Source organism: Copadichromis virginalis, linkage group LG1 (genome assembly GCF_057382275.1).
Source record: "Copadichromis virginalis isolate Kocher_CV1m ecotype Utaka linkage group LG1, C_Virginalis_male_GT1.1, whole genome shotgun sequence".
Classification (NCBI taxonomy): Eukaryota; Metazoa; Chordata; class Actinopteri; order Cichliformes; family Cichlidae; genus Copadichromis; species Copadichromis virginalis.
The window spans coordinates 19,688,992-19,708,850 of NC_140618.1; the positions used below are offsets into that span (position 1 = coordinate 19,688,992).

At 41.1% G+C, this 19,859-nt stretch overlaps 1 protein-coding gene across 2 annotated transcripts in view; it reads right to left on the minus strand.

Annotated features, from left to right (window-relative positions):
- The window catches only part of myo1ea (myosin IEa), a 50,408-nt gene that overhangs the window by 3,773 nt on the left and 26,776 nt on the right, over positions 1–19,859 (minus strand). For both annotated transcript variants that reach the window (XM_085453496.1, XM_085453488.1), the window contains exons 10-26: positions 19,042–19,238; positions 18,864–18,944; positions 18,136–18,222; positions 17,943–18,026; positions 16,667–16,834; positions 15,621–15,706; positions 11,454–11,535; positions 11,146–11,252; positions 9,432–9,530; positions 9,137–9,281; positions 5,073–5,187; positions 4,820–4,989; positions 4,596–4,741; positions 1,682–1,828; positions 1,428–1,585; positions 1,030–1,119; positions 735–939 (exon numbers count right to left, since the gene is read on the minus strand). In XM_085453496.1, coding sequence (XP_085309622.1) covers positions 735–939; positions 1,030–1,119; positions 1,428–1,585; positions 1,682–1,828; positions 4,596–4,741; positions 4,820–4,989; positions 5,073–5,187; positions 9,137–9,281; positions 9,432–9,530; positions 11,146–11,252; positions 11,454–11,535; positions 15,621–15,706; positions 16,667–16,834; positions 17,943–18,026; positions 18,136–18,222; positions 18,864–18,944; positions 19,042–19,238 — 2,167 coding nt within the window. The remainder of the gene's footprint in view (positions 1–734; positions 940–1,029; positions 1,120–1,427; positions 1,586–1,681; positions 1,829–4,595; positions 4,742–4,819; positions 4,990–5,072; positions 5,188–9,136; positions 9,282–9,431; positions 9,531–11,145; positions 11,253–11,453; positions 11,536–15,620; positions 15,707–16,666; positions 16,835–17,942; positions 18,027–18,135; positions 18,223–18,863; positions 18,945–19,041; positions 19,239–19,859) is intronic.

Sequence of the window (19,859 nt, forward strand, 5' to 3'; positions counted from 1 at the left end):
ATTGGACATCTAAACACAGGAAAACTGTACGTTACACAACGCCAGATAATTACATGACTTCATACGTTTATTAACACAGAATCAATAGAAAAAAAAAGGACTTTTCCACCACATGAGTTTATCCGGGAAACAGGAACCTTTTGAGGAACTTAGGGTTTTAAACCAACAAAGAGCAAGAAAGAGTCAGAAGGAACCTTTAAATTCTTTGAGAAAAGTTCCTGGGACTAAAAGATCCACATAGTTTAAGGTGCAAGTGTAAATTCTCATCAAATGGGATTTCAAAGCTGAGCTAAAACAGTGCTGTGTCACATTAAGTTTAAGGACAACGAGCGACATTTGTTTTTAGCTGAAAATCAAAAAGATGAGTTGATAAACTGCTGATTTCTTTCAGCTGAGCTCTGTGAAACATCACGTTAGTCATACAATTAAGATTCAGCCAACAGGTGTCAGAGATAAAAGCTAGCTTTGCTTGACTGCCGACTTGCTGGTGACTCTTTCAACGTACAAATCAGCTGTGACATTTTTATTTCAAAGCTGGGAGACGACAACATTAACCAAGCAAAGTGTAGACGCTAAAGAACAGGTGTAACTTACAGCAGTATGAGGAGTTCAGGCACAATTTAAACTAATTAAAAGCTTGAAGCGGTGATGGGAAAGTCCTTGTTTTGTGTTGGTGAGTTAGTCTGTCTGTTCCTGCCTGGACTGTTTGGCTACAGTGTGTGCCGGTTTCTCACCCTGCTGCTCCTTGATCGGGGACTCTCAGACAGTCTAAGTTCGGCTGCTGGCGACTGCCGCCTCGCTCCTTCACCTGGTTGATGTTGCTGGGCAGGACCGGGTGCGCTGAGTTGTGGGACGATGGATGCCTCTTGCTGTGATGCTGTGAATTTCTCTGATTGGTGACATGGTTGGTGTTTTTTATGCCACCGTTCTGGTGTGAAACTGCAGAAAGAAAAGCTTTGTTGTCATGTGAGCTGTGAGAGAGATGATTCACTCGGGACAGGTGACCAGCGAGCTGCTCGGACGCTGTACCTGGAGGTCCCGGTGCAGCTCGTGATGGGGTGTGCTGGTGGCTTCTGGACATGTTTGAGCGACTCTGAGTGAAGCTCTTCCTGGTTGGGCCTAAAGGGGAGAGATATTCAGATATTAACTAACCAGCAGCTTTGTAATTTAGATAAACAAAACTAAAACACAGTTGGATCCATAATTTGTTGGATAAAAAGATCATTTTTGCAGTTTTGCCTCTGCTCACAACCACAGTGGATTTGGATCTAACAATAATTGGAGGGACAACTTCTTTCTCAGTAACACAAAAAGGCATGAAATGGCTCCACAAACAAACAACCTCTCAAAGAAGGAAACGCAGCATTTGGTGGATTACGGCTCACTGTGAGAGCAGGTAACCTTTCCACAGGTTCGTTCATACTCACGTGTATTCTTGGGAAGCCCGGGTCCGATGCTGACCTGCAGAGATTTGCTCGAAGGCTTCAGGACAGGCATGTCTCCCTGACCTTGGACAAATGTGACCTGCCTGGAGCCGCCGCCACTCAAGAAGCCCCAGTTCTCCTTCTTCAACTTCATCTCCAGTCTGAGAAACACGACAGACATTTTTATATCATCGGACTTTGTTTTTGTCTTGTTTGTCCTTTTGGCTTCTATGTTTACTATTGAAGTGTTTACTTACGTGTTACTGAACTTAAGCGGTAGCTTCCTCTGGGTTTTCTCCTCAAACCTTTGAGCAAGCAAGCTGATGAACTCGGTCTTAAAAATGCACTCCAGCAGGCTGTCGTACTCCTGCTCGTGCAGTATCAAGACGTCGTCCTGCATTGTGCTGAAAGGACGAACAAAGCAAGGGAAACTTTAAGTGTTATAACAGATCAAATCTCCCCGTTTTTCCGTTTTCTGTGAAACTTTGACAGAAGCCAAGATCACGAGTCAGAATCAGCTTTCACATTTGCATCAAGAGCCTCACAAAGCGGCTCACATCTGAGGAGGGACGACAGCTTGAGCCCGTAACCCGCACAAGGATACTTTGTTCCTCCCAGAGAAGTCGGGTTTTTCTCTGATGAGCTTTTTACAACTCCTGCTTTCGCTCATTGCACCACCTGGTCTGTATTACCCCGCTGACTCAAAAGCCACATGTTACTCCAGCAGCTCCACCTCTGAAACGAGCTATGCTGCGTTCCCATGAACAACAAAGCTACGATAAGTCTCTCAGCTCCTTTTTTCCCCGCACTTTCACAATAAACTGATCAACGTTCTTTCCCCACTATAGCATTTTTGAGTAATTTAGCAACGTTTTGGAGATGTGGACTAAACTGGTTTCAGTCAGACCTGAAAACACTAACATATACAAGCAGCTTAAATATACTCCACATGTTTTCCGCGTCCCTTGTGTGACATTTACAGCAACATGGGAACTTCTTTGATTACAAATCCAGACTGTGACTTTGAAGTGGATTCATGGCTTTCTGCAGTGCAGTGTCCACAGAATCAGATGTTGTCTTGTTTTGGAAACAGTCAAATATCTGCTGGTATGTACCTCTGCTCATAGAAACGTGTGATTCAGAACATCAGCTTTGAGATAACGGAGAGGAGTGCAGAGCAGGGGCTGAAGTTTGAAAATCAACAATATTAGCGTGCACTTTACTTCTGATTAAAGTAGCAGAAAAATACACTGGAAAAAAAAGCTTCACCACCTGGAGGGATTGATGCAGCGATTGATATGTTTCGGCTGGGAAAAGGTTACTTAATCCTAAAGTCTCATAAGCATGAAAAAAGCTGTTTCATTGGAGTCAAATTGCTGGCCTGTAACGAGGAAAGAAAACTACTAAGGTGATTGGCGAAACTACGAAAACTGAGTCCTGGACGGGTAGTAGGGAACCATCATCTCTGATAAATGTGGTCGGGGGGGAAAAAAATCCTGAATAATCGAGATCGGAGAGAAATCACATAATTAAAAATATATAAAATCTACAGTAGAACTCACAGCTATGTTTAAAAGTGAAGGTTGGAGCATTTCCACAAATATAGCAAGAAGAGAACAGCTGTGTAGCCTTAATAAAAACACACTTATCAGTTTCAATTTGCCAGGGAGCATAAAGATTAGAGTCTGAAGCAATGGAAATGTGCTCTGATGAGACCGACTGTGATCCAGGAGTGATCGGCACGAGAAGAAAGGCGGATGAAGTGCAAGCGTGTGGGTGCAGGGTTATGATCTGGAATTACTTCAGCTGGTCAGGTCTAGGTTAGGCAACATCATGTGCTCAAAAAGACATGAGTTCAGCTGACTATCTGAATACACTCAATAACCAGAGTCCGGAGTTCTCGACCTCTTTGAGAACCTTTGGGATACGATGGAGACGACTTTACGCAGCAGTCGGACTCTCATCAGCATCATCAGTGCAAGATCTTCGAAAAAAAAGAATGCAACTATAGATGGAAATAATTGTTGCGACACTGAAACGATGCCACGGCGATCGCGCGCTGTGATCAAAGCTAAACGGGGTCGAATGAAGTGTGTGGCTTTTCTTGTGGCTGTGCAGTGTAAATTCTGAAATACACCAAAATAAAAATGCTGCTGTAGGTAGATTTTCTAGAGAGCAGGATGTGGTGTAGCAGCAGGACGTAGCAGTTAGAGTTGACTTATGTAAACAGAATAAGCTCCAAATTTGTTTTTATGGATGCCATTTGTGTGGCACATGTTATTAATTCTATTAATTATTAGACAGTATAATGACTTCTGTTCCTGCTTTGAGCTACAATAAACCTGCATTAAAGTTATGTGATGGAAAATAAAGTACCCCTTCATCCACTTTCTTCCACTTATCCACTCCTAGCTGCTATAGGGCGAAGTAGACCCCGGACAAGTCACCAGTCTGTCACACAGCTAACACACAGAGAGGCAGATAACTAGTCGCACCTATGGGCAATTTAGAATCACCAGTTAGCTTAATGCCACTAACTGCATGTCTTTGGACTGTAGGAAAAGGCAAAGTACCCACACAGACATGGGAAGAACATGCAAAGTCGACCCAGACAGTGGAAATGAATCCAGGATGGCACCAATATTCTCCTTAATGTGAGTAAAAATAAAAATACTAAAGAAATTAAGTTTGCTGCTATTTTAAATTGAAAGATAGACTGGAATATACAATTGTAAAGGCTTAAATTTGCCACTTAACCATGTGGAAATGTGTTAGGTAAGAAGCCGAATAAAATGATAACACATCCATTTTCTTAACCCCTTCACCAGTTCAGGGTTGCAGATCATGAACTCGTCTTTGGTCTCGTCATTAGCGGAGCCGTGCCCGTCGGGTGGCAGAAGAAAGCCTGCTGATTGAATTTACGAAAACATAAAAATAATATTGAACTTTCTGCCTGACTGATAATGAAAGACTGGACTAAAGGTTTCATCTTTGTGCCGTGTTGGCCTGAAGTTTGGAAATATCTGCTCTAGCATCATTCTCTCAGGAGAAAACCTTTCTCTCTGAGTTTTGTGGAGGAGTTAGAAGTTGTAAGCTCTCTGGACCTGGAAAAGGCAATACTATAATTTCTTTTGAATGATGTTACTCAGATGTGAAGGAAGCATTTTGCACCTCAGAGACACCGCTAAGATCTTGTCCACATCGATCCGCCTCTTCAGCACCTCTGTCACCTGCCCTTTCTCTGGCCCCTGTTTCACCTTCTCTCTTCCAATCAGGTACACAGATTTTGGTGTCAGGATCAAATCTCTCTTAATTGCCTATTTGAAGAAGGAAAACACAATGTTACTATTTTGCCAGTTGTTGGAAAACCAGACTGAAAATTTAATTGAACCAACCTTGAAGCGACGGTCGTATTTTGTGACTTTGTCCGCAAAATCGATCTTTTCTCTCTTTCCAAGAAACTGCCGGAGCTCAGGCCGGTCATCCATACCGAGGTAGTCACCTACGAAGTTTCTGTTGAGGCTGTGTCGCCGCCTCTCTTTTCGGTTCAGCAGCAGATCGGAAGCTGAATGAACCCAGACAAAGAGGATAAGAGCGGGAGCGCCAGGCAGGTAGATACTTCCGGCAGTAAGTCGCTCCCTCACTCACCTTCTTCCCTCATCTGAACATACTTCTTGCGGGCCACATATTTCCTCCAGGCTTTCTGGATGGTCCGGGCGTAGCCGTCAAACTTGCGCTCCCTCGTCTCTTCCAGCAGAAACAGCTGTAAAGACAAAGAGCGAGACTCAGGATGACACATGCCGAGTTCAGCTCACTGCACAAACCCAAACACAGACACACCTACATGAACTCAGTGGGAGGAATGCATACAGAACATACCTGAGTACAGTTAAATAGACAAACCGAGCTGTCGGCTCGTCATTTTTATTACAGTGCAGAAGTGAAGTGCTGGTGTCTGACAACAAGACCCGTGTCGTGCCAAAAAGTGATTTCCAATGTTCCTGTGTGTTTTTCATGTGTGATATATTTGCTTATATTGGTAAATAGTCAACAGGATTTATGAAAGTCATATATATATATATATAAAATAAAGAAATCACCTGTTTTGCCAGCATCTTTATGACGATCCAGTCCTGTTTGTTTGTTGTTTAAAATATCTGTATAGAACTATTATGTTATGTTTCTTGCAATTTTTGCTGCCCTCTTGGTCAAATCTCTCCAGAAAAATACATTTTTAATGCCAACGACACATTTTACCCAGCTAAATAAAGGATATATAAAAGTCACTTTGCCAGAACAAACAGATTTCAGCTTTAACCTTATGACAGGATGTTTTCTGGCTCTAAATGGCTGGATATCATTCATGAGAGATATATTTGATGGATTATAGGCCAACAAGTCATTTGCACCTGTTTAAATAGCAGCAGTCATTTTTTGGCAGACGACAAACAGCCACAGCTTGTTTGGATTGTTGTAATGAAATTGTTTGGCAGTTGAATCAACAGAGTGATGCCCTGCAAAGCTGCAGAGCTGACGGTGAACATGTTTAAACTAAAAATATCTATAAACGTCCAGTGTGAACAGGATTCTGATCTTTGCTTCGAGATGGACTCAAAGACATTAACACTTACCCTTTAAAGTAGAAAAACTTAGAATTTAATTACAATAATCCTTAAAATTACAAGTGTTTGTGGTCCTCGCTAGCACTTATGAGCAGACTCATCTTGTCACCGGGATATGTCATTTCCCGATGGGCGTCGGGACACGCAATCACACTCTCTGCCCTCTCCCTGCCAGACTAAACATCCTGCCCGGTGCTGCAATAGGCTTGGCATCGACAGAGCCGGCCACAGGAACAAACCGCAAGCAAGACCGAAACACAACACAGCAGATCAAACTTCACCCAGAAAGGCTGCAAGCAGAAAAATACACTGAGTCACAGAAACAGTGACACCACAAAATCACAGAGGCTGTGAGAGTGATTGCACTTCCCGGCTGACAACACCAGGAGCAAACAGCAGGTGGTGTTTTGGTTAATATTAGTGGAAGCGAGAAGGAAATGGTGGCAAACTTCCTAATGTCTTTATTACACAAACATCTGGCTGACTCTTCAAATCGAAGCAGTGCTGAAACAAACAACTGTATTTACTATAAATAAATAAATAAATATATTTAGAGTATGGTTAATTAATTACACGTGTACTCACTTACTTTAATTTTTCATAATTTTTTTAATTTTTCATATTTATTTCCTATCTTATTCATAGCCTTTTCCTTTTTTGTTCTCTTTAGGTCACGAGCAGTTGTCCAAGCATTTCACTACATATCGTACTGTGTATGACTGTGTACGTGACAAATAAAATTTGAATTTTATGACAGCTGGGATGGGCTCCAGCGCCCCCCGCGACCCCGAAAAGGATAAGCGAATGGATGGATGGATGGATGGATGGATGAATTTGAATTTGTAAAGGCCCTATACAAATACTAGGGAATGGATTATAACAGTAGAAAGTACCAGATAAACAGTACCGAGCAAAAATCTTGAGCTACCTCTCATTTGTTGATATTTTGTTACTAAGTGGGCTTAAGTGACCCTTCCCCAGGCTTTCTAAAGGTCTTTTAGAGTTTTTCTTTGTACATTACCTGCTTTTTCACTCATTTTCATTCCAGTCTTTACCCTGACCATTTTCAAAGAAATATTTTTAACACTAAACACTGACCTTTGAGTCAGTCAAGGCTAAAAAAGCACAGAGGTTTGCGGATGAACCAGTGCTGTGTCTACAAATAACAGAGAACTTAGGAAGAAAAAACAATTTTAAGTTGTATCTTTAGGCACTTTGTTTCTATCAGCCTGTCACAAAAACACAATCTGCTCCCATTTCTTTAGTTGAATCTACAGTAAACCCAGCGATTAAAACAGTTTGACACAAAAAAAAAAAAAGTATCTTTGGTTCCTAAAGAGCTGTTAGCTAAAAACCTGGCATATCTCAGCAGTCAGTGTTATAAAATCTGAGGAAACTGGACAAGCTGAGATTGAAAGAATTAGTGAAAAACATAAAAACAAAAACCCAAATCATTCTTATATAAAGGTGCAAATCATCATCAATATATGCAGAAGAGGTACAACAGTGAGTGTCTCTAAAACGCGATGGAGGCTCTTTCATGGTTCGGGGCTGCATTTCAGCCAGTGGTGTTGGAGATCTTGTCAAATTATAGAATTATTAATGCAGAAAGTATCATCAAATCCACCATGATGACAGATGATAGAAGAAAGAGAAGACAGAGAGAGGACATTACAAAAAGAAAGAAGTCACGGGTTATTCCAAAGCTGAAGGGGGCCTAATGGCAAAAAGCTTTTTACCCTTCAGCTCTACGCCTCGATTTTGAAACAGCCAGGAGGACAACACACGATGATCTCAGGCTGCAAAATGGCTCATATGGGCTCAACATACCTGCTATGTTACTTGTGCTAAACCACAATGTGCTTTAAACGCAATCAGAAAAACCTTAAAAGTCAATTTAAAAGGGTGAAGCTAGGAGTGGGGTGATGTGATGCCATCTGCCAAAAAAGCAGCAGGAATCTGAGATGGATCTTATTTGGAAGACTACACAACTTTTCTAATGTGTGGTTTGAAAATTAGCCCAAGTTTGTGGCCCAACATTTGTATGTAAGGGGTTTAGGACACTTTCAGTGGCTTTGATGATTAAACACTATTATGAAGCAGGAAACAGAAGAACAGCTGTGAGTGCTGTATAAAAAAGTTTTTTTAATAACTCTTTAGGTGAGCTGTCTGTCATAGTCACTCAGCTCTGCTTACAAAGGACCTCTGATGGACAGTAAGCCACGAGCAAATCCGTCATCACAGAGGGGCTGAAACTCCTCCAACATCTGGCCTGGCGTCAAACAAACTTTACTTATTACAGCCGACAGAAAAACGCTTCAGTCACGCAGCTCATTAGCTGGTGTCAGTGTCTTATCATGCACAGAGACTTGTTTTGAGAAGCCTGGCAGCTCATTTCAGCGGTCCGCCCCATGTGATATTTGCGCTTCATAAACACACCTCAGTGGCTCTCAGTGTGGTGGCGTGGGGGGATGGGGGCTCCTGGCAGTGAGCGGCTGCAGTAAATAAGTAAAGGCATTCAGGATCCGCTGTAAGGCCTGAATCGAGACTAAGATGTCTGTGTTTAAAGCTACTAAACATACATCTGTGGGCGTGCATGCTTACCCTTGTGTGACGTGTACAAATGTTAATGAGTGAAAGCGCAGGGCTGCACACAAGTGCTGCTTTCATAAGAATCGTGAGGGGGAAAAAAAGAAGTTTGGGTGGAAAAAATAGGAGCCTTTACGATGTCACCCCAAACTCTGCAACCACAGCCTGCGCTCGTGTTTTCATTTCAGAGCGGCGGTGACTCAGTGCTGACGTGGTGCAAGGGTCGGGTTCAGTCTCCTCCCCTGTGACGAGGGTTAGAGCGTGATTTGGGGCTCTGATGTCCTTTTATGGTGTTCAGTGCAAAAACTGATGACTTGAGGCTTTTTGCAGCCTGCTGATGACGCTCTGACAAGAGATGTGAGCTGCTACAAACTATCTGTAGTTTTTACTTTGTGCTTTACACTCCTGGAAAGCTTCCTGAAAGAGACCCTGCATTATAAATGGACAAACGCACAAAGAGAAGATGCGACAGTCCGAAAGAGACGCAGCGGTGAAACGTACCGACTCGGGGGCTTTGATGAAGATCTTGGTGCGGCCGAGCTGGAACTGATCCTGGTCCATGTTGACAGACCGTAAGAGATGAAGGACGCCTTGTTTCTCGTCTCCCCGCCATGTTGGCCAGGATTCTTTGGTCAGGATGGCGTACCTGTCGAAGTTGAGTGGCGATAAGCAGCAGAAGTTGTGTGACTTCGGTTTGAAGCACAGGACACAAGCAGTAGAGAGAATGAAACGTATCTTTCATAGCCTAGTCAGACAGTGCACCTTGAACCACGGCGAAAAAGAAAAAGCTTGATACCTGTTGAGGAACTTCCTGAAGACCCTGCGGTAGGCGTAGCCAGCACGCCTCACTCTGATGTTTTCCTTCAGACCCAGATACTCCACCTGGTGCTTCACCCTAAAGACAGAAAAACCTCATTCAGTATCAGATAAACCACAAATTGATGAAACTTGTTCATTTTTCATACTTTTGTGTTTGTACACATCATTTAGTGATGTGTACAAACACTAATCAATAACAGCCGATTCCTTTTTCTCTAACCTCTAAGGAATCAACTATAAGTCTTTTCATATCACGTGAAGCTTCCACTCATACTAGAGGAAGGGATAATCGGAGGTTATTGTATGCAAATGAGTTGCTTTCCTAACTTTTTCCTCAAACAAAGTAGTCAAACTTCCTGTGAAAACAGCGGTTCCGGTGCTAATTAACGATCCACCCTCACAACAGGAAGGCGGTAGGCTCCGAACAATACACCATCAGACTGTATGTGAACATGTAGTACCCAAAACCTGAGCACAGGGACAAAAGTGTAGGAAACTGAAACAAAGGGATAAAGAACGGGGAATGCCTGAAACATGTCTCACATGTCTTCAGAGGGACAAAAAGACCCCAAAAAGACAAAAGCGCAAAGAAATTTAGTGAAGATAGAAAAAGAAATTGGATAACGATCTCATGTGCTATAATACATACTTAAATAAGAGAAAAATGTAATAAAATTAGCCATAAATAACGTAACACAGCATTTTGGTGATGGTGCATATTGCAAACAGGGTAGTTTTCTATTAGATTTAAACATTTGATAGGACTGTGGATCAGTTTTAACAAACACAAAACCCAGACTTTTGTTTTTAATGTATCACTTTCTGTGCTTTATTTCTTTCATTGTGGTTATAAATGTCATTAATCTGTTTTTTTGTCCTTGATAATGTGTTCGTGCTCCATTTTTAATGGTCTTCGCTTCGTATTTTAGTCAGTTTTCTGTTATTTCATCTTATTTTTAAATCTATTTGTTAATTTTCTATTGTGTTTTCTACAAGACAGCTTGAGGTGGACCTATTATGCTTTTACTTTTTTCCCCTGATATACATGTAATAATACAGCACTATGGTTGTATCTGATATGAGCACAACTCAAATATGAGGTCAGACTGCTTTAAAGGCTCAGTTTTAGACAGTTTTTTCCACTCTTAACTCTGCAGGACTAAAAAAAAGGTTTTTTAGAGGAAATTTTAGAGGAAATGAGCATTTTAGATCAACTTCAAGTGTTTCATAGAAATATTAATAGCATATTTTGGTGTCCACAGGACATGCTGTCATGGGTCTGTTTAGCGAGATGAGGTTTTTCATACTTGTTCAGTCTTTTTCTAATTGTACTTTCATTTTCACCAACAAAATGGCAAAACTGCTTTTATAGAAGCGCTCACACTTGCTGATGATCAGTTAATCGAGTGCATTCGATTATCTTAGGGTATACTAAGGGTATACTTAGTTTTTTCCAACAAGCTATTTTTATTTGGGTTCATACATGTTCTTGTAAACATCACTTTTTCATGGTTATCATAAAACTTGCCACTGATTGGCTGCTCCTGCTCAGATCGCCCTCAGGATCGGTCGTGTACACTCGAGTGCTTCCCTCATGTTTTGCTTGGCTCTGTAAGCCGTCTAATGAATGTGTCTTAATCTTTAACTTTTCAGGACAACAAGGAGTGGGTGCTAGTGATTCAGTCACTCACCGACTTTCCTCCCAGTCTCTGGGCTTCTTGGTCTCATTTGGTTTGATGCAGCGGATGTAGTGCGGCGTGCATTTCATCAGTGTGCTCACCAGATCGTTGGCTTGTTTCTGAAGGATGGAATTAGAGCAAACATCAAAAAAAAGGAAAGATAATGATGAGGCTGGCGCGTCTGTGACTAAATTACTGGCTCTTTGCTGACTGGGAACGCTGAAGGACATCCCACTGAACAGCAAACACGCACATTATCTCAGCAAAGGTCTTTTCCACAGTGACCCTGATAAACAGAAGGCACAGCTGCACTCACACACCTTTATTTTGCTGCCTGCAGTTGTGGGTCGACCCTTCTTGTCAGCATTGAGGTTTTCCGGAAATAGTGCTCTGATGAAGCTACTGTTGGAGGACAGAAAGTGAGAGATTAGGTCAAAAAAAGAAAAGAAAAAAGCTCTTATTATTCTCATATCAACAAAAACAAACAGCTTTAGGGCTAAAAATCACACCAAGGCTTCCAGACAGTGAAAAAAACAAAACAAACAAAAAACGTAGTTAATGATTAAAGAACCGAGGACCCTTGATGAAGGTCACTGATTTAAATTCCTGAACCATTTAGTAAGTTTGAGCTGGGGGTGGCTGGGAAAGCAAAAAAAAACAAAAACGTGAGTGTGTGTCCACACTGTGCTGTATTTGTACAAACAGCTTTCTCTGCAGCAAATCCCCACAAGGCCTCTTCTGTAGAGGCCGAGTGAATAGTTTTACTTGAGGAATTCCTTCAAAGAATAAAATAAATAATTTCTTTTGACTGATACTGGGTCTGGAAAAGGAGAAACAGAGAAGAACATTAAAATAAGACAGAGTATCAATCCCACTTCTTCCAGTATTTTTTTCTCCCGTCTTTCTGTAACTAAAGGGGGATTTTTCAGTGAAGTGCTGCTTGTTGACAGTGTGAAATGACTCATGAGGGAAAGGGCTGCTAAAGCTAGTTTTTCACTTCACGGTAGAGATTTAGGTAGTAGATACAGAGTGACATTGTTAAAGAAACTACCTTTGTTTTTAACCCTCTGATGCATGAATTATGAAAGCCTTGGTCAAGATTTTTTTCTTAAGTGCTTTTATTCTTCTCAGGACATGAAAAAAAATGTTCAACTCTTTTTTCCCCAAAAATATGTTTTTTTATAAAGTTATAAACTTGTCCACTCCAGTGGACTACATGCGCCTGAGCACTTAGCATGAAATACTGTGAATTTACTATAAAAATTAATTACCTTGTGTTCTATTGTAAATATACAAACACTTGTTTGCTTGTATCCTTTGAAAAACATCTCAGCAATTTTTTTGGAACTTTCAACTCATAAGGCCCCAATGTTTAGACGTAAATAACAAAACCAATCAACAGTCCTAGCTGTGAATCCTACACCTGAATATGGCAAACTATCTCCAACAAGAGAAACATTTTTGAGTCTACACAGTTCTATAACGATGCAGGACAGTATTACCAAGCCCTTAGTAGCATGCTGGAAGAAAACACAAACTGACATCTTAGTCTCTGCATCTCCAAACACTTCTGTGTTCATCACACCTAGGCTGTCCGTAGTTCCTATGTCTCTGTTCTGCTCTGGCAGCCACTCTCATCATCACTGGACTTATCACTGAACTCATCATCACTGCACTCATCAATGAAATCATCATCACTGGAGCTGGATGGAATTTCCTGGACTATTCTGTACGCTGCCTTATTCTTTGCTGCATTTGAAGTCTACAAAATATGATAAAATAATTATTATAGTAACTCAAACTACAGCTGATCTGCACAGAAATATACATTTTAAATGAGTAGCTTATAAATGTAACAATTATATGCTTACTTATAACCAAAACAGTCCCAAAAAACAGTGAGACAATTTATGACTTATGTTAAAAAAATATAGTGGGTAATGCATGATGTCCACTACAGTGGACACATGGTTAATCGTAGTTTTCTACATATTAGACATAACAATTTCTTATTCCAAACAGATAATATCCTTCCCTAGATGTTACTGCATATCATCATATTTTTTTTACCTGTTGGGCTCTTTTAGCATAGAAGGATTGACAGGATATGCCAGCAGTGGTCGGCAGGGGTGACAGTTTGTCTGCCATCTTTGATTCAGAGGAAATTTACTTGCAGTTGCACTAACTGAACACTGAATTGACCTCAATGGAGCATGGCAGCAGAGAGCACTCTAGAGGCTAATATGCAGTTCCACCATAGAAACCAATGCATTAAAGAGATATGTACGTTTTAGTAGCTGTCCACTCCAGTGACCACTATGCATCAGAGGGTTAAATTCATATATTTCAAAGTGAATTCATACATTGCTTACATTCTCCCAAATATATATACATAAACACAGGATTTAGACACTGTAAACTTGTGCTGCTTCACCAGTATAACAAATAATTTGGATTTCAGGTGGAAACCCCAGAGCATGAGAAATGAAGCCAGCATGGAAGTGTAAAAACTGAGTCTCCATAAACTTCCATGTTAAAATGATGCAAACATTTTTGGTATTTATAGCTGCTTTACTCAATCTAAACAATTTTTTAAAATAAATGTTATGACTTGATGTGATGTTTGTACTAAAAGACTCTCCAAGAAGTACAGTTTGTGCCTCTAATTGTTGGTGAAATGAAATCGTAGCATTTTATTTTTAGAATTTGTTACTTAGCACTAATCTGTGTGTGTGCAGACTGTGGTCACAGCTGCTAACAGGGCTTCATAACATTCAGCACTTCACCTTGTAGTGTAAAATATAATTACTTCTGGCTCTAAAAACAACCATAGCAACACCTGAAATCCTACAATAGGTCGAAACTTCAAAACACGGCTTGACAAGCTGATGAGTGACATCACAGTGACTACGTCCATCTTTAATATACAGTATATGGTCCTGATCGAGGTTCAGCATTAACTTTAAATGCATCACAACACCAGGATGTGTACAAGGGGTAGTTGAAGCATGTAGCTCCACATGTTCGTATCCATATATCTATTTAATTAAAAATGTTATTTAATTTAAATGTATTTATTTGTATTTTATTTTATTTTATTTTTTAAAAACTGGATACTCTTCCTGACACAATCCCAGAGGAACTTGTCTCTCCTCCTGGGATCAAACCAGAGTTCCTTCACTCGTTAGGTGGTTACGTAAATGTCTGCGCTGTGAAGCCACCAGGATTTCTTGCTGCTGGTCAGAATGTGGCAGATATTTGTGAACTTTCCACATCTTCAGGTTCTTCTCAGCTTGAGACATGCAACCGTCAAGATTCAAACATTTCCAAAGTACCTTTTTACTTTGTTGAGCACCATTTAAACTATGCACACACACACACACACACACACACACACACACACACACACACACACACACACACACACACACACACACACACACACACACGGTGGAGTAACAATAAAGGAACAGTGTGCGTGTTTTAGCTTCGGGAAGTCATTGTCATTTATGGTCCCTTATGAAAATCATAAGATAATAATTTATATTTCCTCCTCACTCCTTTTTAAAGCCCTGCCTAGTTAATAATGTCGTTTATTTAACTTACTGCTGATGTCTTGTTTTTTTATTATGTTGTCAAGTTCCAATTTATTTAATGAGCTTTTTCAAAGGCTTGTTTAGATACTATGATGCAGGTAAAACTCGATCTTAAATTGACGCACACTTCTGGCTAACATTTGATTAGTGTATGATTTCAAAATGCTGTTTCATGTTGGTGTAAATCCCACACCCTTTCTGGTTTTCCCCCACATTGGGATTTGTTTGATTTTAAACTTCTGACTCCGTGCTTGGACACAGAAGAAAGGATCAACAGTACAAATAGATTCAAAGACTTCTAATACTGTCCAGCTGACAATACTGGTCAGTCCTTTCTTCTCCGTTTGGACCTGCTGCTTGGAGGAATGGGTGTGCTTCCTTCCGCCTCATTGTGTGACTGTGTACGACTCTTTATCTTTGCATGTCGTGTCAAATGCATCAACGCATCTTCGAGCATGTGTCCTAAAGGGATTTTGGTATAACCTCCTTTCGCGCCTTACAAGGAGACCTGCAGGGGTTGCGCAGACAACACAGGCTGTTTACACAGATGGCCACTTCAACACACACAAAAAAAGCCCAAGAAAGCATAACACAGGGGGAACAGACACAACCCCACAAACAACCTGCACTTGCAAGGGCAGATTGAGTAGACCCCGAAAACCGCATTATGGGACAGCAAGCAGATGCGATTGAGGGTAGAGGGCACGGCATAACCCCACCCTGCACACTTTTGCTACATCCCACCAGTTTCCAGATGCACTGCTACGTCTGAAGCTCTTATTCAGCTGGTTTCAATTATAAACATATGATCACAAAGACGACTCCCTTTAAGCGAGCGCCGTAGAAATGCTCGCCACATGTCGGTGCAATGTGCAAAAAGGATTTACTTACATTTCACTGCTCTGCATCAACTCGATGAGGTCGGTAAAGAGGACGTCTCGGTTCCTCTCACAGAAACCTTCCGCGTCGTAGGACACCTGGAGGAGAGACACACAGAAGGATTTCTCAGGAGTCATCTTTATCAAAAGAGGAGAAAACTGAACTCTATGAAACCTTGAGCAAAATGGAAGATGACCCCTGTGTGAAAATAAAAAAGTGTAACTCATATTGTGGCCTAAATAAATGCCCTGAAGTTTATGGGAGAGAAACAAAAACAAAACATGAAGGGTTTCAGGGTCCGAGCTTTACACGTTCCAGGATTAGCATCCTTATAAACCCAGCAGTGGTTTAAGTGTGTAAATTAAACTCCATTATTTCTCCTGTAATGTAGGCTGAGACGGGAGGAATGTTCTGAGCACAGGCATGGGAGCCTCTCGAGCCTTAATGGCACGGCTCATTAAGCTTACGGCATGTGTGCCAGGCTGAGGCCACCACACATCTGGAGAATGACACGAGGCGACCTCTACTCAGACCACCGAAAACCTAAAATAATCCACAAGAAGACTTCTAGTGAGCTGTAATGCTCGGCTCGATGAGCAGGTTTAATACGGGGAGGTAAATTCCTCCACAGACAGACAATGGAGAATGGCAGAGATGGTGCACAAAGCTACTTTAGAAGTGGAAACCTTCTGAGGACAAAATGACGACACAGATGGAGGAACCAGCTGCGTATAACTAGTATTTATGACAGATCATACAAGCACGGAGGAACAGCTCCAGCTCCATTAAAAAAAATGCCATTTTTTATGGTGTTGGACTTGTTGGTCTCCTACAGCCGGAGACTACATGCAGAAAATATTCTTTCAAAGTTGACGTCAGGGACGAAGACAAGTGCACAGAGATGCTTGACTGTATATATACACACACACTATGTCGCGGTGTACATTACCGTTTTATGTCTGCAAAAAGCTGAATGGCTTCCCGCTCAAAATGCAGATGACTGCCGTTTGAAGCCAGTTGTCAGGGAAAGCAAACAAACAGATCAAAGTGAAACTGACCTTGCCAGCATAGTGGTGGATGATGAAGCCCTGATTCCAGCTGTTGAAGTGTTCATGGGTGTTGATCTGGACTCGGAGCTTCTGCAGCATCGTCTGGTCGGCCCCCTCGCCCACGGCATGCATGGTGGCGCAAACATCATCCAGGATGCTCATGATGCCAGGAGGATTCTGGGGATCACGGTAAACTTTAGGTTCTTGATCTGTTATAGCTTGAAGATCTTTTTTTGACCTTTTTCTGTCTGATCTGCAGCACATGTATACACAACTGTGGTCTTATATGTAGATCTGAAAGGACTCTGCACCAATTTCAATCAAGTGGCACGAAAAATTTGAGCGGTGGAACATAGGAAACCACACAAAGCTTCGATTTCAAGGCTGAAACAAATTACTACGGCTTGGTATTTATCAAACACACAAAAGACATTTTACACATTTTAAAATGAAAACAGCAGAGCTCATTTAAAACAGCATGTCCTAAAGACTACTCTCACAGTGGTTGTTCCCATTTTTTTTTCATTATGCCCGAGGCTGATCATCGGCCTTCAGACCGGATCGCGGCAACAGCCTCTCAGACTCGGAGAGCAGTTTTAAAAGGACACGCGTAAATTTGTCAGCACATTAGCCAAAGAACTAAACTGTCAGCCACTGATGCAGATCCCCGGCTCCTCTCAGATGGAGCCTTGTGTTAAAACCCTTGTTGTGGATTTCATGGATTAGACCTCTCAGTAGGACATATAAATCAAATTAAGAGGCATGTCGGTGCGTTTGAGGGTATTAAGCTGCGAGTCATGGCAACAGAGCAGAAACTTGGCAGTAAGTTGGGCAACTCAGTTTACAATACTAGTAAACAAGATTAACAAATGATCACACCCTGGTTTATTGTGGTTTATATTTTTTTAGCCTCTAAAAAGATATCTGTTTGTGGAGGAGTCCATTGATGTCAATTATGTTTTTAGAGTGATCGATTTAATTTTTCTTCTCCTCTACTATACAGGTCCAAGGTTTGATCTAATCTCCATACCATTTTACTTTACAAAGTAATCTGTTACTTTCTTGATGATAAAAGCCTAGAGGGTGGATATTTAAATCAACCTCCCCCCCAAAAATAAATTCACCATCACATAGGCAGCATTTTTTTTAAATAACTGAGGTCCTACGAAGATTTTCTGTCATGTTTGTGGTGAATGAAAATGAAAGGCTTTTTTTTCTATATTAAAGAGAAAGAAATGTGTATATTGTGTATGAGCAACAAACGTCCTATTCAGAGTTTATTCACTTTGCTCTCGATGAGATCGCACACAATCTTGTTGTTGAAGTATTCTATAGGAGTCCACTTGATGCCCTCCTGCACATACTCCTCCTGCAAGACATGGAAAAAAAGTTCAGCATTAGAGAATAAAGCATCTGTGGAAAAAAACAAAAATAGAGTGAGGGGGGGGGAAGAAGAGAAGAGTGTGGAGGAACATTACCTGCTCCGCCTTTAGAGTCAGCTCGATGAATATCTGCTGGAGCTTCTCATTCACAAAGTTGATGCAGAACTGCTCGAACCCATTTTTCTGAAGAAGACAACAGGGTGAATAAAATCTGTATAGCCTAAATGAGCTGCATGTCCAGTGGGGTGCAGATATCCTCTAAGCTCAATGGGCTTTGTTTGGACGGGGAGTGATGTACTGACTGCCTGATGTTAAAGGAAGGGGAGCATTGTGCATTTCGCAGCACATACAATGGACCTTCAGCCTGAACTTTAGGCTACAGAGGTCTGCAGCTTCCTTTCTAAAAACCTGCAGTCACCAGAATGCAGCTGACCTTTTCTTATATTGTGCATACAAAAAACTCTTTAACCTGAAAAAACAGCCAAACCTGGATCAGATTAGATGTCGTTTAGCTATCAGAGATAGAGTCACGGTCACCATAGCAACGTCGATAAAAGGGCTAAAGAGCTGTTTGTAAACCACAAATGTCCAGTCTCATTAAACAAAGTAAACAATGACGTAATCAGATTAAAAAAGCATGCTGAAGACTGCTGCCTCAATTAGGAGATGGGACCTAATCCACATACTTTTTACATTAACCTCATCCTCATCCTTTGTGTTAAATCTGTTTAAATGCTCATTGCTAATAGCAGTTAATCTCATTTTCACATTGCTGCATTCCTGCAGCCATGTGTCAGCCTGAGACATGTCCAAAAAACACTTACTTGGAAAATTTCAAATCCATAAATGTCCAACACGCCAACATTTAACTCCTGATGATCCTTCACCATGGCTTTGTTGATGGACTGAAATTAAAAGATTAAAAGTTGTTATTACCAAAATATAACCGGCTTCAGCACTTTGCATTTACTCTCGCAAAGCACTGTATGCATGTAATCATACCTCGACCAGAAAGTCAAACACACGTGAATGCAGGGCTTTGGAGAGGGCGTCACGCGTGTAACACGCCTGCTCCACGTTCAGCGTCACGTCGATGGACTCCACCGCGCTTCCCCACTTGCTGTCCATCTTTCGACTCGTCAGTTTCTCCTTCAGACGGATGTGGTCAATCCCCAGTAGAAATGCAGGAAAGGCTAAAACTATTATAGGAAAGGAGGGAAAAGAAAGCAGTTGTGACTTTATGGGTGTTATTCTATACAAATATATATTTCATAAGGACTATGATGATTTGGCTATTTAAGAATTTATCATTGCAGAGCTGAAACTATTTTCCAGCTCCTAAAATAAGATGAGATTATATTTTGCTTTTGTCGTTTGTAATCTTTAATTAAATATCTCTTGAGTTATGGAGAATAGTTTGGGGGAAAGACTGGGATGTAGATCAAAGGGAAAGAGCAATTAGCATGTCTTTTTAACGATAGGTTTTCTGACATTTTATAGTTTTAATCCTTAATCAAGAAAACAAGCAGCTGATTAAATGAAAATGATCATAACCACTGTATTTGCTTGACAGTCTTTTGTTATAATATTCTGCTACTGCACTGCTATGATGAGCTGAGAAAAGCAGCATGTAAGGATTGGATCCTTCTCTGAAGTAACTACGAGACACTTCTGTGAAAACCAGCATGCAAATCAATACACAGCACTGGACTCTTCGAAAGGTGCAACCTTTGCATTAGCACAGAAAACACTGGAATCCAGGGTTCAAATAAATCTGCCTTTTTCATGAGCTTCGTACTGCAGCTGAGTGTAGCGTAAAA